Here is a 16,467-nt window from a genome sequence, read left to right on the forward strand (position 1 = left end):
AAAAGATTTGCAAAACTGCAATGCAAAGCCACTTTTCTTGCTAATTTTTTTTTGTTTTGGAAAAGTTATTTTTCATAACTATGATATTTATTTTTACAGGCAATGAGTTAATTGTGATTTTGAATTACAAATCATTTTAAAATTTTAGGGTCTAATATGGTAACTATTGATAGATATAACCCATAAAAATGATAGCCTCTTGGAGGCTTATACCTTTTTAACTTATACCTTTAACTTATTAACTTATACCTTTTTATTATTTATTTTTAAATATACCTACACAGACTCCATATATGTCATTTTAGTATTCTGTGTGAAAAAATATGGAAAGATACAGAATTCTTTTAAGTGTACAGTTCCATGAATTCCAATTGCATAGTCACACAAAACTAGCATGGTTCCAACAACCAAAATAATTAATTCCCTATGCCACACCATTGTAGTCAACCCCTTTGCCACCCCCAAATCCCGACAACCACTAATCTGTTCTTCATTGCTATACTTTTCTCATTTCAAGGCTCTAATATAAGTGGAATCATACAATATGCGGCATTCTTAGTCTGGCTTCTTTCACTCAGCATAAGCACATCTGAGCTTCATCCATGTAGCTGTGTGTATCAATTCTTTTTTATTGCTGAGTATTCTGTTGTACAGCTATGTTAGTTTGTTTATCCACTTACTAGTTGAAGGAAACTGGAATCATTTCCTAAATTTTTAAAAAATGTAAAATGGTCTTGAGACCAAAAATTGTGAGAGATGATGGTATTGGAGGTAACATGTTTACATGGGAAACCAGTGATGGTTAAAAGAGCTATGTTTGAAGGTAAGACTGGAAGGAATGAAGGGGAGAGGAGAAAAAAATGGGGAGGGGAGGGTACGGGATGGGATGAGAAGGAAGGGGGTTGCAAAGGGTCAGAGAAAGAGAAAAGAATGAAATTAAATCTAACTTTGCAGTTTCTGGCTTAAACTGATTTTCTGAAATGAAGACAGAAGGTGGATTGGCTTTAGTTCAAAGGGCACCCAGAACACACATTTTGGACCTATTGAGTTTGAGATGCTTTGGAGCAATGTAAATGAGGAGTCAGTATATAAGGGTCTGAATTACAGAAAAGCCTTGCAGATAATGACGATTTGGAAGTTATCAGGATACAAAGGGTAACTGACACCACGGGAGATAAGTGGACATGCAGAGTTATAAGGGAAGAAGATCTGGGTCAGATTCCTGAGAATCACCCACATTTAAGGGTCTGGCAGAGAAGGAGGAGTCAATGAACAAGATAGGAATAAGAGGAACATGCGGAGCAAAGTTATTGGGGTCAGTGAATGTTGCCTTGAAGTCAAGTATACTTTTCTGAGGACAGAAAAGTATCCGTTATCCAGTTACGTTGGTGGCATGGGGGTCATCTGTGATCTTGATAATAAATTCCTGGTTTGGTAGAATGATGGGCTTGGGTTGTCTCTACTCCCCTCTCTGCCTTAGACTCTAACTCCTTCTCCCATAGTCTTCTCAGCCCCGCCCCTTTGCTTCTAAAAACACTCATATTTCTACTAGATTCCTCTTTTCATAAGACCATCTCCCTCTCCTTCAGACCTTGCTTTGTTCACATCTTTCTTAGATTTCTTCCTCAAAAACCCCTCTCCTACCTCTTCTGCTCTTTTTCCTAACCCACCTCTTCTCAGACCCATGGTTTCCATCTTTGATTCTCCCACCGCTCACCCCTCTCCTGAGCTGCTTTTCTTAGGTTGCTGTTCTTTCCTCTCTTTTTACAGATCCCTTTTCATTCCCCCACCTATCTGGTCTCCGGATCTCAGGTTACTCAGAAACTCCTGGACTCGATACTGAGGAGTCATAGTCTTTGGCATGATTCCACCAGGATCTGACAGTGCTAACCTGTAGGAAACAGTGTTAGAACCTAACCCTTGAGTGATTGCCAATATGGTAACCACATCCTGCCAACACTGTGCCCTCATCCGCCCTGGCACCTGCCCCTAAGTCTCTGCCTTTCGCTAGCCTCAACTGTAGAGAGTCCCTATGAGCTGTAAGTTGCTCCTCTACAACACATCCTATTGTGCATTGGACCAGCATTTTCTACTTGTCAAAATGCTTCCATATTCATTTGCCCAGCCTTGGGAAATCAACTGGATGAAGCCTGGACAAAGCAGATACGAAGACTTGCCCCAGGTCACGCAGCTGGTTGGCCTAATATCCCTCTCACCCCTTTGGTCTTGCTTGCCTTTGTACCCAAAGACACCCTGGCCTTGGGCCTCCGTGGTGGTGCAAAGCGTTAAGAAGCAACCTATGAGGCTGTCCACAGCCTCTGCAGCACGAGTTCGATCCCCAGCCAGGGAGCCATACACATGGCACAGCAGACCTCTCCTGACTCACCCGCTGCTCCCCTCAGCAGTGTATTTCAGTCAGTCTGCCTGTTCTGTTCCCCACTCTGTCTCTGGTGAATCCTTTCACTGCCCCCCCACCTCTGGCCTGTACCTCAGTTCTTGTATTCATAAATAAATAAATCTTTAAAAAAAAGACTACCTGGCCTTGAAGTCAGGCATGGCCGGCCCAGCCTGCCAAGAGGAGACACCTTCTCAAGAGCACTGCAAGTGGACCGGCAGCCCATTCATACTGCCAGGCAGATATGCGCCATCTTGGGAAGGAAGATGATTTCTGATTTGCTTCTCTGAATTCATACTAAGCAACAAATCTGACTGTTTGCTTTACTATTACGTTTAACATGTAATGGAACATAATGATTAAGAGCCAAACTCCAGGACTGGCCAAGTTTGGTGCCCAAATCTGGGTCTCTGCTTTGCAAGATAATGCTTATGAAAACCTTTAGCACTGTGCCTGTCACCTAGAAAGTGTTCAGTGAACAGTGGCCACTTACTGTATCATTCTTGCGTGGGAGTCATTGGGTGGGAGTCAGTGTACACCCTGTAAAGTTTACTGAACCAGATATCTAGAGACAAGATTCTGGATCACACAATTACTGTTTACCTTTGGGATGTTGGATAACTCATTCACTTCTTTTATTTGGGTTAAAGTTTTCGCATCTGGGAAATAGTAATAGCTGTTCTACTTTTGTCATCTCTTGTATTAGCCTTTGAATCACGCATGCTTGTTAACCTAGCAAATCTATTCCTAGGAATTTGTCAGTATCATTGTACAAAGATGTTAGGTTCTAATAGTGCAAAAGTGGAAATAACGAGATAGTTGGTGATTTAATGAATGATATTTCTATATGATAGAACACCATGCAGCATTGAGATTAATGTACATTAGTGCTGTAATTGAGATGGAAATTGGGTCATGTCAATGGACCATATTAGCATCATATCATTTTGCACTTTAGAAATGATAGAAAGTTACAGAATTTTAGAGTATAATGCCACTCAATTTTGTAAAAACATTTGTATTCATGTCTTCTATAGTACATCAAAAATATTTACAGTGATTAACATTATACCTCTTACCAGTACTATTATGTGATCTTTATTTTCCTTTTTTTTTTTTTTTGCTCTTTTTTGGTATTTGATATTGTCTGAATTCTTTGCAATAATATCCACTATTTTTCTAGTCAGAAAAAAATAGAAAGCTTTCTTTTTCCATTTGGAGAGGAAATCCAATTGCTGCATACCACTCCACAGAACTTTGTGTGTGTGTGTAGAAGAACTGGGGCATAGGCCAGAGGTTTGCGGGAGTGAGAGGATTCACTAGAGACAGAGTGGGAAGCAGAACAGGCAGACTGACTGAAATACACTGCTGAGGGGAGCAGCGGGTGAGACAGGAGAGGTCTGCTGTGCCCTATGTGGGTTAGTTCCCTGGTCGGGGATAGAACTCCAGCCTAGGCCACCAGGGAGGCCCTCCACAACTTTTGAGAGGCTCAACTGACATAGGTTATGGATGGTTCTGATTAAGGGGGAACCTCGCTGTGTGTGGTACCAAGGGGAAGCCCAGGTTTCTCATCTTTGCCTCATCTTTGCCTCATCTTTGCCTCATCCTCGTTGCAGGCAGCTGCTCTTTGAACCCCCCAGAGTTGGAATCTGCAGAATGCACATTTGCCCTTGAGCCTTGGTGTTGGACTCAGGGGTAAGGTAGTGCCAGGGGCTTGCTGGGGAACTAGGCTGGGTGGAAGCATCTGCAGGGCTGCTGGCAAAGCAGGGCTGCTGAGCACCAGCTCATCATGGGGTGTTTATGAGGCTTACTTCCTGCTGTGCCTCAGGGCCTTGGGCCAGGGACATCTAATAGGTGGGAGTAACAGAGCCCCCTCCTCTCCCCACCCCTAAAGCTGGAATGTTCTGAATTCCTCCTAGGGCCAAACCCCTCTCCTTCCAAGGCCTCTCCAGGGCTCACAGAGGTCACTGCACAAAAGCCCAGCTGGAGTTTTTGACAGGAAAAAAACACAAAACTCACCAAAGATTTTTTTTTAAGTACCTCAGTCTTCCATAGCCACCAGGGGTTTAATTCTGATCTGTAATAAGTCTCTGATCCAAGAGTGAGATTTGCAGATGGATTTTGCAAAGCTGTGGCTAACAATTAGAAATCCTTTATCACCTCCACCCAGGGCCCTTGCACCTTGCTCCCCTCATCAGGACCCCTTCCTTCCTCTCCAGGGCATCCATCTCCTCCAAGTCTCTGCAAAAGAACTGCTTCGTAAGTTTCTCAATTCTGACTTGTTTGTTGCCCTTTGAATCCACCTAGGTGGGTGCTTGCTAACTATTTGCTGTCGATGTAACCAGTGGTGTGGCCAGCTTGAGGCACCTTGGTTTTTGGAGGGAAGGGCATGGAAGGGAAAGTTCCGGTACTTCTTGGGTGGGTGGCATTTGTTTCCTCAAGGCTACCACAAAGTTTCCAATTTTGAAAATACAGGGTCAAAGGAAGCACTTTCTAAATCAGATAATAATTTCTGGATAGAGCTTTTGAGGGTCAAAAGATTGAAATAAAGTCACAGGAAGAAAGGAGCTTATCTCTCTGTCTAACCATGGAGGGTTAGGGAGGACTCCAAGGGGAGGGTTAGGGAGGACTCCAAGGGGTGCTCCCTCACTCCTTCTCCAGTACTTTCCTTGACATGAAGACTCAGGCAGTTCACAGAAGGTAGATTTCTGAGTGAAGTCACGAAGTCTCCCCCACAAGCCCTTAAAGAACACTGCCCTCCGGGCCTGCAAGTTTCCTTGAAGAAAATTCTGCCATTTGCAACAGCATGGAAGACCCGTGAGCGCATTATGCAAAAATAAGTCAGCGAGAGAAAGACAAATACTGCATGATCTTACTTAGATGTGGAGTCTTAAAAAGAAAGGTCATAAACACAAAGAGCAGAGTGGTGGTTGCCAGGAAAAGGGAGGGGAAGGAAAAGTGGGGAAATGGGTGAAGGGGGTCAAAAGGGACTAACTTCCAGTTATCGATTATATAAGTCACGGGGGTGTAATGTACAGCATGGTCAGTATAGTTAATAATACTGTATTGCATTTTTTGAAAGTTGCTAAGAGACTGGATCTTAAAGTTCTTACCACAAGAAAAAGATTTGGTGTGTGAAAATGGTTGCTATCTAAACTTATAGTGGTTGATCATTGTGCAGTAAATATATATATCAAATCATGTTGTACACCTAAAAATAAGATAATATTACATGTCAATTATATCTCAATAAGAGTTTAATTTAATTTACAAAAAGGAGATACCTCTTTGGATTGAGATACCCTCTTTGAGAATGGAGTTGGGACCAAAACATTAACAGTACAGAAAACTTGGAGAGATTATAGATGATATCTGTTTTCTAAATTCTGCCTTTTCTGTGTTTTCTAGTGTTCTACAGTGACAGTCCTTTACTTTGATCATTAGATATAAAAATAAACTTTTTAAAGCAATGAGAAATCCCTCAATCCCACTGTAATTCTCTGAGCTGTCATCAATCAATTGATGCAGAAAGAAAGACAACTGCTCCAAGGACAAACTTTTCCAAAAGCAGGACTTCAACTAGGTGGCTTTGCCACTTACTAGAGCCTCAGGCAGCTGGGGGTGAGGTGCGGGAGGAAAGCCTGTCTCAGGTTCCTGGGAGAGGCTGTGAGTGAAGGGAACGAGAAAGGAGGCCACCATCACCCCCAGGATGCCACACTGGGCCTGTCCTTGAGCATGAGAACACTGCTTCTCCTTTTGCAGGTGTTCACAAAGAAGGGGTACCATGCATAAGATTCTTGGGGAGAAAGGGAAAGACTAGCAGGGCAAATACCCAGGCAAGAAGGGGTTAATTCAGGAGCTGCTGTCAGTCTTGACCTTCCTAATCCTCTCTGGCAGTTTCAATCCCTCCCCTGAGGAAGATTAAGTAAGGATCCTAAATGAAGCCTTCTTGCCCAGCCCCGGGCCATGCTGGCTCCAAGCCCAGAAGACAAATTCAGCTGGTAAAATTTACAGTTCTCTGTTCCTCCAAGGTAGCCAGGACTTGATTTTTAGGAGGATCCCTCTAAGAGAGGAGTCTTTTTGCAAGCTCCCTGCTCTAATAATGGTTGTGCAGGCCCACATTTGTCAAAATGGCCTCTTATCCCCGTTAGCTTATTTGAGACTCAATACTTTTGGAGATGAGCGAACGAGGGCCTGGAGAAGTTAAGGGGCCCCATCAACAAGTTCCATACAGAGCCGAGCAAAATGCTGCTCTTTCAAATCTCAGGCCGGGGGCTCTTTCTAATTCCTTTAATGCCCATCATACAAACAAAAGCAAAATCTAACCTGACCCACTACTCGATCACTTGCTATTTTTGTCCACTCCTACCATCCTGACCCTGACTGAAAGCTGACTCTCATTGGGTCATTTCTCCCAATTGAATAAGCTCCAACAACTTGTTCTTCCTCCTGCTCAGCTATGCCAAGTCAGACTCTCTAAAGATTCCAAGCCTCAGTGATGACATTTTTTTTTTTTGACTCTGCCTTCCCCCTGCCCCAAACTGCTTTCTTATTTACTAAATCGGACTGGCTCTGGGGAGACAATCTCCTCTTGGGGCTACTACTGGCTCCCATGGGAAATCAAACTGGGCTCTTCTGCCGCCATACCAGGAAGGCTGAAGCAGGAGCTGTGCCTCTGGGAGCAGGAGGTCTTCTTCCTGAGAACCCCAAGGTAGCTCACCCACGCCCATCAAAAATCCAAATATAAATAGAAAGTACAAAGGAAAATATTTAACCCAGTCTGGGTGGGAAGAGGAGTTCAAGGAAAGTTCCAAGGAGAGGATAGTCCTGCAGCCAGCAGCGGCTGGTAGCATAGCAGCATGTTTAGGGACTTGAAGCCAGGGAGAAAGGCAAATTCAGAGAAGTACCTACAAGTGCTCGGGTACGGCTGGATTGTGTGTGTGTTGGGGCGGGGTGGCAGGCCAAAAAACATGAGGTGGGAGGTTATTGGGGAGAGATGTGGCTGGGAATGAAAGAAGGGTCAGAGCTTGAGAGCTTTTCTGACTTCTGGGACGAGAAAGTTTGAACTTCACCCTCAAAGCAATTAATCATGTTTTTCAAAGCACGTCAGAGGGGTTGGATGGCACTTATGATTTGATTTTTATTTAGAAAGATCCTTGACTACTACTGGGTGGCTAATTGATTGCAGCGGCAGGGCAGAAGTGGAATTAGAGAAGAAGTTTGAAGTGCCTATGAGATTTCCAAACGGATAAGAGATAATAGTTGAGTGGTTTGAATGAAGGTTTGGACCTTGGGGATGGAAAGAAGTGGATGCATTCAGGATATATTTGAAGGTAGACCTGCTAGAACTCCCTAATTGATTTACGTCAAAAAGAGGTGACAAATCAAGAATGACAGGCTAGGGTTACCCACTGGCTGGTGATCCCATACAGATGCAGAACACTGTGAAGAATAGTTTGGGGTGGAGTGAAAAGAAGGCAGAGATTTCAGCTTTGTGCGTGTTGAGGCTTGAGGAGCCACTACACTAAAATATTCAGATAGTGTGACTCCCCTTGACTTCAGGAGAAAAATCGGTGCCACAGAAATGAATTCAGGAGGCGCTGGGGTAGGGCTGGAATGGATGGGCTCACCATGGAGAATGTGAAACCCTGGGGGAGAACAAGAGTGGACAGAAGAAGAGGAAGTTATGAAGGAGACTGAATGAATCATTCTGAGGGGTAGGGAAAACTGGGCTGGTGTTACAGAAAGCAAGGGAGGAGACAGCTTGATGGAGAAGACAAGGTGAGATGACAGAGTTATGCCTATTGGATGTGGGGACGAGGAGACCGTTGATAACCTCGGTGAGAACGTTTTCGGCGGAAGGTTAATGGCAGAAGTCAGACTGCAGAGGGCTGAACCATGAATGGGAAGGCGAGGTGGAGACGCCGATATTCAACGATATTCAACGGCTTAAGAATTTTGTCTGCAAAGAGACACTCAGGATAGGGTGAGAGGGAGGGGAGGTGCGGCAGGGAACTCACAGTGCTAAGTGTCTGCAGTAGTCACCCAAGATACTCACCGGAGACACATAGAGAGCCAAGCAGCACTGAAAGCCCCTGGGAGAGGCAGGCCTCGTCAGGAGAGGTACAATTCTGCCCAGGTGAGCGGTGAGAAAACCAGCGCCCGGAAAGGATTCACTCAGTATCACGACTGGTAAGTGACGAGCAGAGATTCAAACTAGATTGCCCTCCCCACCTCCCAACAAATGTTTATTGGCCTCTTTCCACACTGCTTTGCATCAACTTTGGCATCGTCATATCCGTCATGATTGAATAGTCTTGTCAACCGCCTGCCAATGCTGCCGAGGCACAGGAGGTTTAATATATGGTTTCTTCCCTCAAATTGTTTAGAACTTGGTTCAACTAGCAAAATAGTCAACAAATGCGTATGCGTATGCAATGGGGACACTCTTCCTGTCTCTGCCCTTTCTCGATCTTTGTCTCTCCTCCTTTCTCTGTTTCTTCTGTCTTGCGCTCTCTTCTTCCCTTTATTTCCCTCCTCCTTCCCCTGATTCCCTCTCTCAATCTCCTTCTCCAGCATCAGCTCTAGATGCTTTCACTGAAGTGTCAGTGACTCATTTAGAAAGTCCATATCTGGGGGCCTCCCTGGTGGCGCAAGGGGTCAAGCACCGCACTATGAAGCAATACGCAGCCTCTACAGCACGAGTTCAATCCTCGGCTGGCCAGGGAGAAACCCACATGGTGCAACAGACCTCTCCTGTCTCTCCCGCTGCTCAGTCTGCCTGTTCTGTTCCCCACTCTGTCTCTGGTGAATCCTCTCACCCCACCCGCACCTCTAGCCTGTACCCCAGCTCTCGTATGCACAGATAAATAAAAATCTTTAAAAAAAAATCCATATCTTACAGTCCCTCAGACTTCCTTATCACTTCAGTCATTCACTAGAGAGACCTCTTTGAACAACAGCCCTGGACAATGCACTGTGCAAAGCACTTGGGACCCAGATGCAGTGTTTGTTCCCAAGGAGCCCAGAGAAGAGTGGGGGAACAATAAGGATTTCAACAGGCAAGTGCAATAGAGTGTAACAAATACTAGCCAGACCTCACACTCCTTGTCCATATAACAGGGATCACTGATACTCCTTACAAAGCATCGCAGTGATGACTAGGTGAGTTAACATGTGCAAAGTGCTTATAATGCTCACATAGGAAGTACTAGACAGTATATGTTGCCATTATCCTTATTACTTATTATCCTTATTATTGTTGCTGATTCGTTGTTTATTGTTACTGTGGAGGTAAGAAAAAACAAGACACTGTAAGATCATAGAGGAGGGGCCCTTGGGCCAGGTCAGGGTAAAGGGCGACAAGATGTGAAACAGACAGATTCCTTCTGCAAGGAAAAACCTGTGCTCAGGTCAGCAGCAAAAGACAACATGACATGATTGAGGAACTGAGAGTCGTTTAGTTCAGCAGGTGTGCGGAGTACGAGGAGGGGAATGGCAGGAAAGGAAGTGTGAGAGTCCATAGGGTCCAAACAGGTTTGGACTCTATCCTGTAACTGATGGGGAGCCACCGGAATGTTTTATATGGAGTCATGACTCGATCAGGTGAATGTGTTGAGACATCACCTTAGCAACAGTGTGGGGACGAATCGGAAGAGGCCAGACTGGAAGTAAGATAGTTAGGAAGTCACTGCTGTGGTTCAGGCGACAGGGGATGATGATGCCCTGAGCTGAGGCAGTGGCAGGGGGGCTGGAGAGAGGGGTGCTGCCGGAGATCAACTCAAGAAGTAGAGATGGTGGGACAGTGACCGTAGAGGGTAAGGCATAAACCCAATGGTGGTGTGTAAGGTCAGGAACGGACACGGGGCAGGTTTTCTGATCCCATGCAGACCGGGTAAAGGAGAAGTCAGAGTCCTCAGTGGTTTTGCAGGTCTTTTATTTGGGGTTCACCAGGCATATGGCAGGCAGGGGTGCTGGCTGGGGGGCTGGGAGGCTGGCTGGCCTGCCAGCCTCCCAGCCCCCAGCAAGTCTTCACTCTATCTGGGCTCTCTGGAGTTGGTTCTGCTGCTTCTCGGCTTCTCTTTCGGCTTCGGCTTCTACTGCTGCTGCTGCTTCTGCTGCTGCTGGTGCTGCTGGCGTCCCTGTGACGCCGCCCTTAAAAGCACAGTCTTAGCTCAGCTGAATCCCATCTACCTATGCCCACACCCTACTCCAGGTGCCCGCCATCAGGCATGCATTCAGGACAAGGATCCATCATCTATCCTGATGGCGGAAGGGCAGAAAAGCCTGACATTTTCTTTACCCTACATGGTGCCAAGGATCAGGCTGGAGCGAGGGATGGCTAGAGATATCATTCCTTGACCGCAGGGAAGCCAGGAAAGAACTGTTTGGGAGGGTGTGATGGGGGAGGTGGCAAGTTGTCTTTTGAATGCCAAATTGGAGGAGCCTGGGAGGTTTCTGAGTGGTTATTTGCAATAGGTGATTGCTCTAGCAGTCGTGAAGCTCAGGGTGTTCTACCCTGGGAACACAAATTTAGGACAGGATACAGTGGCTAGGTGGGTGATTAAGTCATAGGGGCGGATATGTTTGCACAAGAACAGAGTTGTCTGAGAAAAGCATGGACTTCCAAGGAATATTCATGCTTAAGACATGAACAGGGAAAGAGAAATCTTGAGGAAGGCTAAGATGAAATAGCCATATATTGATAGATTGAAAAGTATCGGGCTGGAAGGTCTTGCAGAGGATGGGATGGATGTGCCCTCGTGTCTTTATCCTTGTGAAGAGTGGGGGCTCCTTGGACACTGCAAAATGCTGCCTGACTCTGAGATGCCAAAGGATTGGCTCAGGACCTCTTATGAAGTTCTTTATTCCAATCGCTGCCCTTTTCTCTGTCCACCCTAATACCACTAAATAGCCTAGGGAATTTGAGGGCTCCCTCCAGAGCCTGGAGCCACCTTTGGTCCAGAGTCCTTCCCCATCATCTACAAGCCTTGGGGTGATGGGGACATCAATTAGAGGAGCAAATAGGAAATGTCTGGGTGTTATGCACACAGGAGGTCTTCGGCTAGTTCGTGGAGGGGAATTTGGGCAAGGCAAGGAGGCCCTGAATGCACAGAGTGGACTGAGGCCTTTATTGAGTGGACTGAGGCCCCAGCCTGCCCTGGAGTAGATTTTCACTTTGGGTAGCGTGAGCCAGGCCTAGACCACTGCTCTCTAGGCCCTTGGAGATTCAAGAGGCATCTAATAACTTGGAGTCCAAAGTTATATGCTAGGACCTCCCCCTGAGCCAGTATCCTGGAGTTTGGCCTCAGTCTGCAATTGAGGGGCCCCAGGGCACTGTTGCTGGGCAAGGCATTAAACATCAGACCATGGAGATGAAACTGCGCCAGCCAACAGCCCGACCCAGAGCTAACATCGCCACACCAACTGCCACTGCCAACGCGACCTTCTCGGAAAGCAGCCACCTGTCTGACCCCTGGCTTTGTCTGGCTGCCAACCTAAGGCATGTGCCTACGCAGGAGGCAATGACATTTTGGCTCCACTTTCAAAGTTTTTTTTTTTTTCTTTCTCATGTGTTATTTCTAAAGATAACAAAGGTCAAAAGGCATTCAGCGTTTTCTGGTTTCTCATAAGCTTCTGGTCAATATTTAATCTGGTTTATGGATTTTTTAGGTCTTCTAGATGCCTTCTTGAGCCTGCTTGTAACCACCCACAGACACTTGCAAGGAGGAAAGGAGTCGGCCTCACAGAGACACTCTGAAATGAAGGATTAGAGGCCGGGATTCAAGGAGTAGGCGCTACAATCAGAAGGCGAGGGAGCAGGCCCTGAAGTTGCTTCTACCAAGAAGTGTGCCATGGCCTCTCTTGGTCTCCAACTTATAGGCTACATCCTGGGCCTTCTGGGGCTGTTGGGCACCCTGGTCGCCATGCTGCTCCCCAGCTGGCGAACAAGTTCTTACGTTGGTGCCAGCATTGTGACGGCAGTTGGCTTTTCCAAGGGCCTCTGGATGGAGTGTGCCACACACAGCACAGGAATCACCCAGTGTGACATCTACAGCACCCTTCTGGGCCTGCCTTCTGATATCCAGGCTGCCCAGGCCATGATGGTGACATCGAGTGCAATCTCTTCGTTGGCCTGCATTATCTCTGTGGTGGGGATGAGATGCACAGTCTTCTGCCAGGACTCCCAAGTCAAAGACAAAGTGGCGGTAGTGGGAGGAGTCCTCTTCTTCCTTGGAGGCCTCCTGGGCTTCATCCCTGTAGCCTGGAATCTTCACGGGATCCTGCGGGACTTCTACTCTCCACTGGTGCCTGACAGCATGAAATTTGAGATCGGAGAGGCACTTTACTTGGGCATTATTTCCTCCCTGTTGTCCTTGATAGCTGGAATCATCCTCTGCTTTTCCTGCCCATCCCAGGGAAATCGCTCCAACTACTACGATGCCTACCAGGCTCAGCCCCTCGCCACTAGGAGCTCTGGTCAACCACCCAAAGCCAAGAATGAGTTTAACTCCTACAGCCTGACAGGGTATGTGTGAAGAACCAGGGGACAGCGCTTGGGGGGTGGCTGGGTCTGTGAAAACCCGTGGACAACCCCCCCCCCCGGGGCCACAGGTGAGGGACATTGCCACTGGATCATGTCAGAAGGTGCTGCTGAGGATAGACTGACTTTGGCCCACTGGATCAAGCGAAGGCAGACATGGGAGCTGGTGTGACAGTTTTCAGGTTGAATTGCCAAGATGTCAAGCCAGTCTTTCTGTTTCCTTCACCATGGCCCTCTTACACCCCGCCTTGAGTGCCCAGCCTTCAACTGCGAACACCAAGCCCCTGCTCTAGGTCAGGCTCCAGAGACTCCCTTCTGACTTTGGTTTACTTGGGAATCCATCTTAAACGCCCCCTACCCTGACGACCCTGTATGATCAAGGACTATCCCTCTTAGCTCATTGCTGGGTGATGGGGTGGGGGGCGGGGAGAAGGGGTGGCTTTTATGGGCATTGCGCTAACCTTCTCAAGCTTCCCTTCAAAGAAACTGATTGGCCAGTAACTGGTCCTGGAGCCTCCATTCCACTCTTCTTATGACTCCACTGTGTCTTCACTGGTTTATGCAGGATCTAAAATAAAGTCTGCCCATAGTATTGAGGGGCAGAAAGCAACAGGGTGCAGGATGAGAGGGAGGGGAGGCAGCCAAAGCCAAGGACCCCAGCAAAGACCAGAATCATTGTCTGGGCTGTTCCTCAGCATTCTATCGTACTTGTGGACTGGGCATCTGGTCCGTGGCTAGAGAAAAGCACAAGGACAGAAGTAATGGTGGAAAGGTCAAGGTGGCAGCAGACACTGACTCCACTGAGGAGCTGCCCCAGAAGATGCAGTCCCAACTTTCACTGAAACCCTCACCTCCCTCTGAGGCACCTCCTACGAAATAGCAAAGCTAAGGGGACTGCACCATTGTTTCCTGAGGAAGGGAGACTAATTTTTCTAGAGATGGCCTTAGGCTGTGTGATGACAGCATGGGTGCTGTGGAGTAGGGGTGGGTGTTGAGGAAGTTACCACTGTTTGATGCTGCATGAGAAAGGAAAAAAACTTTGGTATCTAAGTCACTGATTGGACATGTGTGGTGGTGCCAGAGAGCACCACAGCATTGGGTTTCCATTGGGCCAGAGAGTGGCGATCCCCTAGAGAGTCTTTAGGCCTAACAGAAAATCAGCTCAAAGACTGAGTTTGGGCTCCTGGGGGTACACAGAGAGCACCACAGCACCTCAGCAGCACCAGGTTGGCCCCCGGTTAACCTTTGTATTTCCCCCACCATCTTTCACCAGACATTCCAGAGTGGCTAGAAGTTAACCAAGGGCTTCGGCGTGGAACAATCACATCCAAAGGGCTATAGCCTTGATCTGAGCAATAGCTGAGCTGCTGCTTGGGATTTCAGCAGAGGTGGGAGAGGAGAATGGTGCCCAGGTAAACAGTGACAGCTCCAAGGTCTGAAGATGCTGTCTTTCCGCCCCAGTGTGGGGGGAGCCAAAGGCATTTTCCCTCACCAGCCTAAGCATAACCAGCTTCTGATAAACTCCAGTCCATCTCCCCAAACGTCAGTGCCAGTAGAAGGGGCCCTTTTATTTTCTTTAACATTCCTTTCATGTTTCTGCCTTTCCCCTGTGTTTAAGTTGTTCTCCCAACCTGGAAGACCCTCTCCCCTTAGTCAAGTCTTCCTCGAGCTTGGAGAACTTACTCAGCACCACCTCCTTCACTGAGTCTCATCTGACCACTCCATTCCTCTTCTATTCCTCTCTCGTCCAAGCCTCAATATATAAATTGCTTCTTTGATGCTTATCATTTACGATTTTTGATGAATAGTTGTCTTTTTCATGTGTGTGTATCTGATTTCACAATTATATTGTAAACTCTGGGAGGACAGGGGCCATATCTTAGACATCTCTATTCCCCAGACTATCTGTAAGAGTGCTGGGAATAGGTGATTATTAATAGGTGATTAATAAACATTTGTTGATTGAGTAACTGTTTTGTTAATTCAAAGGGGCCCAGTCAGGGCAGTTGTGATGGAGAGAATTGGGCTAAAGGGAGGGTAGGGTGGAAGTTGGTTTCTTTCCCTACTGGGTGGGTAGAAAATTCTAGGTGTTACTGAGTCATTAAAAAGCAAGACACCTCCTTCCCAGGGAAACTCACCTTTTCGTTTTGCCCAGGGCTCCTTACTTTTCACAATTGTTTCATTTCAGTTATTAATGGTTGTGTGTTAATTCCTTTCATTCTCTGAATGAAACTATCGTGATGATAGTGAAACAATCTGATAATCTCCATTGGCAGATGGGGAAACTAAGACCCCATGTAAGTAAAGAGACTTTCCCAGGGCCAGAGATCCCCAAATTGCCTGAGGAAACCAAATTATGGCCAGCAAGGTAACAGTGGGGACACACAGGCTCTCCTGGTCTCCCATGAGAGAGGGGTCTGAGAAAGCAGCACCAATTCACCGAGTGTGCCACCTGGAACTGCCCCTGCTGTTCGACCCACCTGGGAAGACTGTCCCATGGGGCTGTGGGGTTTGCCAAGCTTACGTTTAACTACCACTCAACATCTTGATTCCAATTTCCCTTACTCTGGAGGTCTGGGACTTTGGGAGAACAATGATTTGGTTTTGTTCTCATTTCAGTGGGAATTAACAAAGTGTAGTTCATAAAGATACTAACTATGGCAACAGTGACAACAACGGGGACTGACAAGAATCAGCCTGACGACCCCTGGGCCTGGTGAGCGTCAGCATAGAGGAGTGTGTTACACCGGCGCTTCCTTATACTCCTGAGGTGGGCCTTCTTTGGTGCAGAGGCTGAGGGTCTCAGTATCCAAGCCCATTTAGAGGGAATGGCAGTGGGTAGGAATAAGGGATGAGAGAGAGAATTCCCTGGACAGAAGCTTCACAAGAAGTCAGGTCTCTGGTCTGGCACCAAGAGACAGAGTCTTTGACTCAGTGGGGCCATTAGAGGTTGGAAGATGACATGATCTTGCTGACTCTGCTGAGCTGAGCTGGCAGCAGTCTGGTACAGGATCATCAGATCCACCCTTGGCAGCCAAAGCAGTTTTGGACCTGTGATTTTGTTGCATCCTCCAAATACGCCAATGGGACGGTTCTGTTATAGGAGACAAAATGGCGGCCCAGAGAGGAGAGTAATTTCCTTAAAGTCACAAAGTGTCAGTCTGTGCATCAACGTGGAAACTCTTCCCACAACAATGTGGGTCTGGACGTCTGTCTCAGAAGCTGAAAGAGGGCTTGTTGCTCTTTAGTCTCCCGCAGCTATCCCGTCCTTGCCTGTGCTGGAATATGAGCCTTTGAGGGAAACAGGGCACAGAGCATCCCTTCATCTTAGGCTGGCCTGGGAGGTCCTCCTTCCTTTTAATCTGGGAAGAGTCTATGGAATGGGTTAGAAGTTCTTCCTCAACTAGAAACACCAGAGCAGACCAAATAAAGAGCAACTGTTCTCTTTGGCTGGTTAAGCAAGAAAAACCTTGCTCTAAATAGTTTCCTAGAACTCTCCCTGAGTCTGGGTCCAAGTCGAATAGCTTTC

At 46.9% G+C, this 16,467-nt stretch overlaps 1 protein-coding gene across 1 annotated transcript; it reads left to right on the forward strand.

Annotated features, from left to right (window-relative positions):
- Positions 1-12,249: 12,249 nt before the first annotated feature.
- On the forward strand, positions 12,250-12,933 carry CLDN2 (claudin 2; the record flags this gene model as incomplete). Its single annotated transcript, XM_084258653.1, has 1 exon — positions 12,250-12,933. One exon carries the CDS (start codon positions 12,250-12,252, stop codon positions 12,931-12,933), a length of 684 nt encoding a protein of 227 aa, XP_084114779.1.
- Positions 12,934-16,467: the final 3,534 nt, after the last annotated feature.

Source organism: Talpa europaea, assembly GCF_964194135.1.
Source record: "Talpa europaea genome assembly, chromosome: X".
In the NCBI taxonomy this organism is placed as follows: Eukaryota; Metazoa; Chordata; class Mammalia; order Eulipotyphla; family Talpidae; genus Talpa; species Talpa europaea.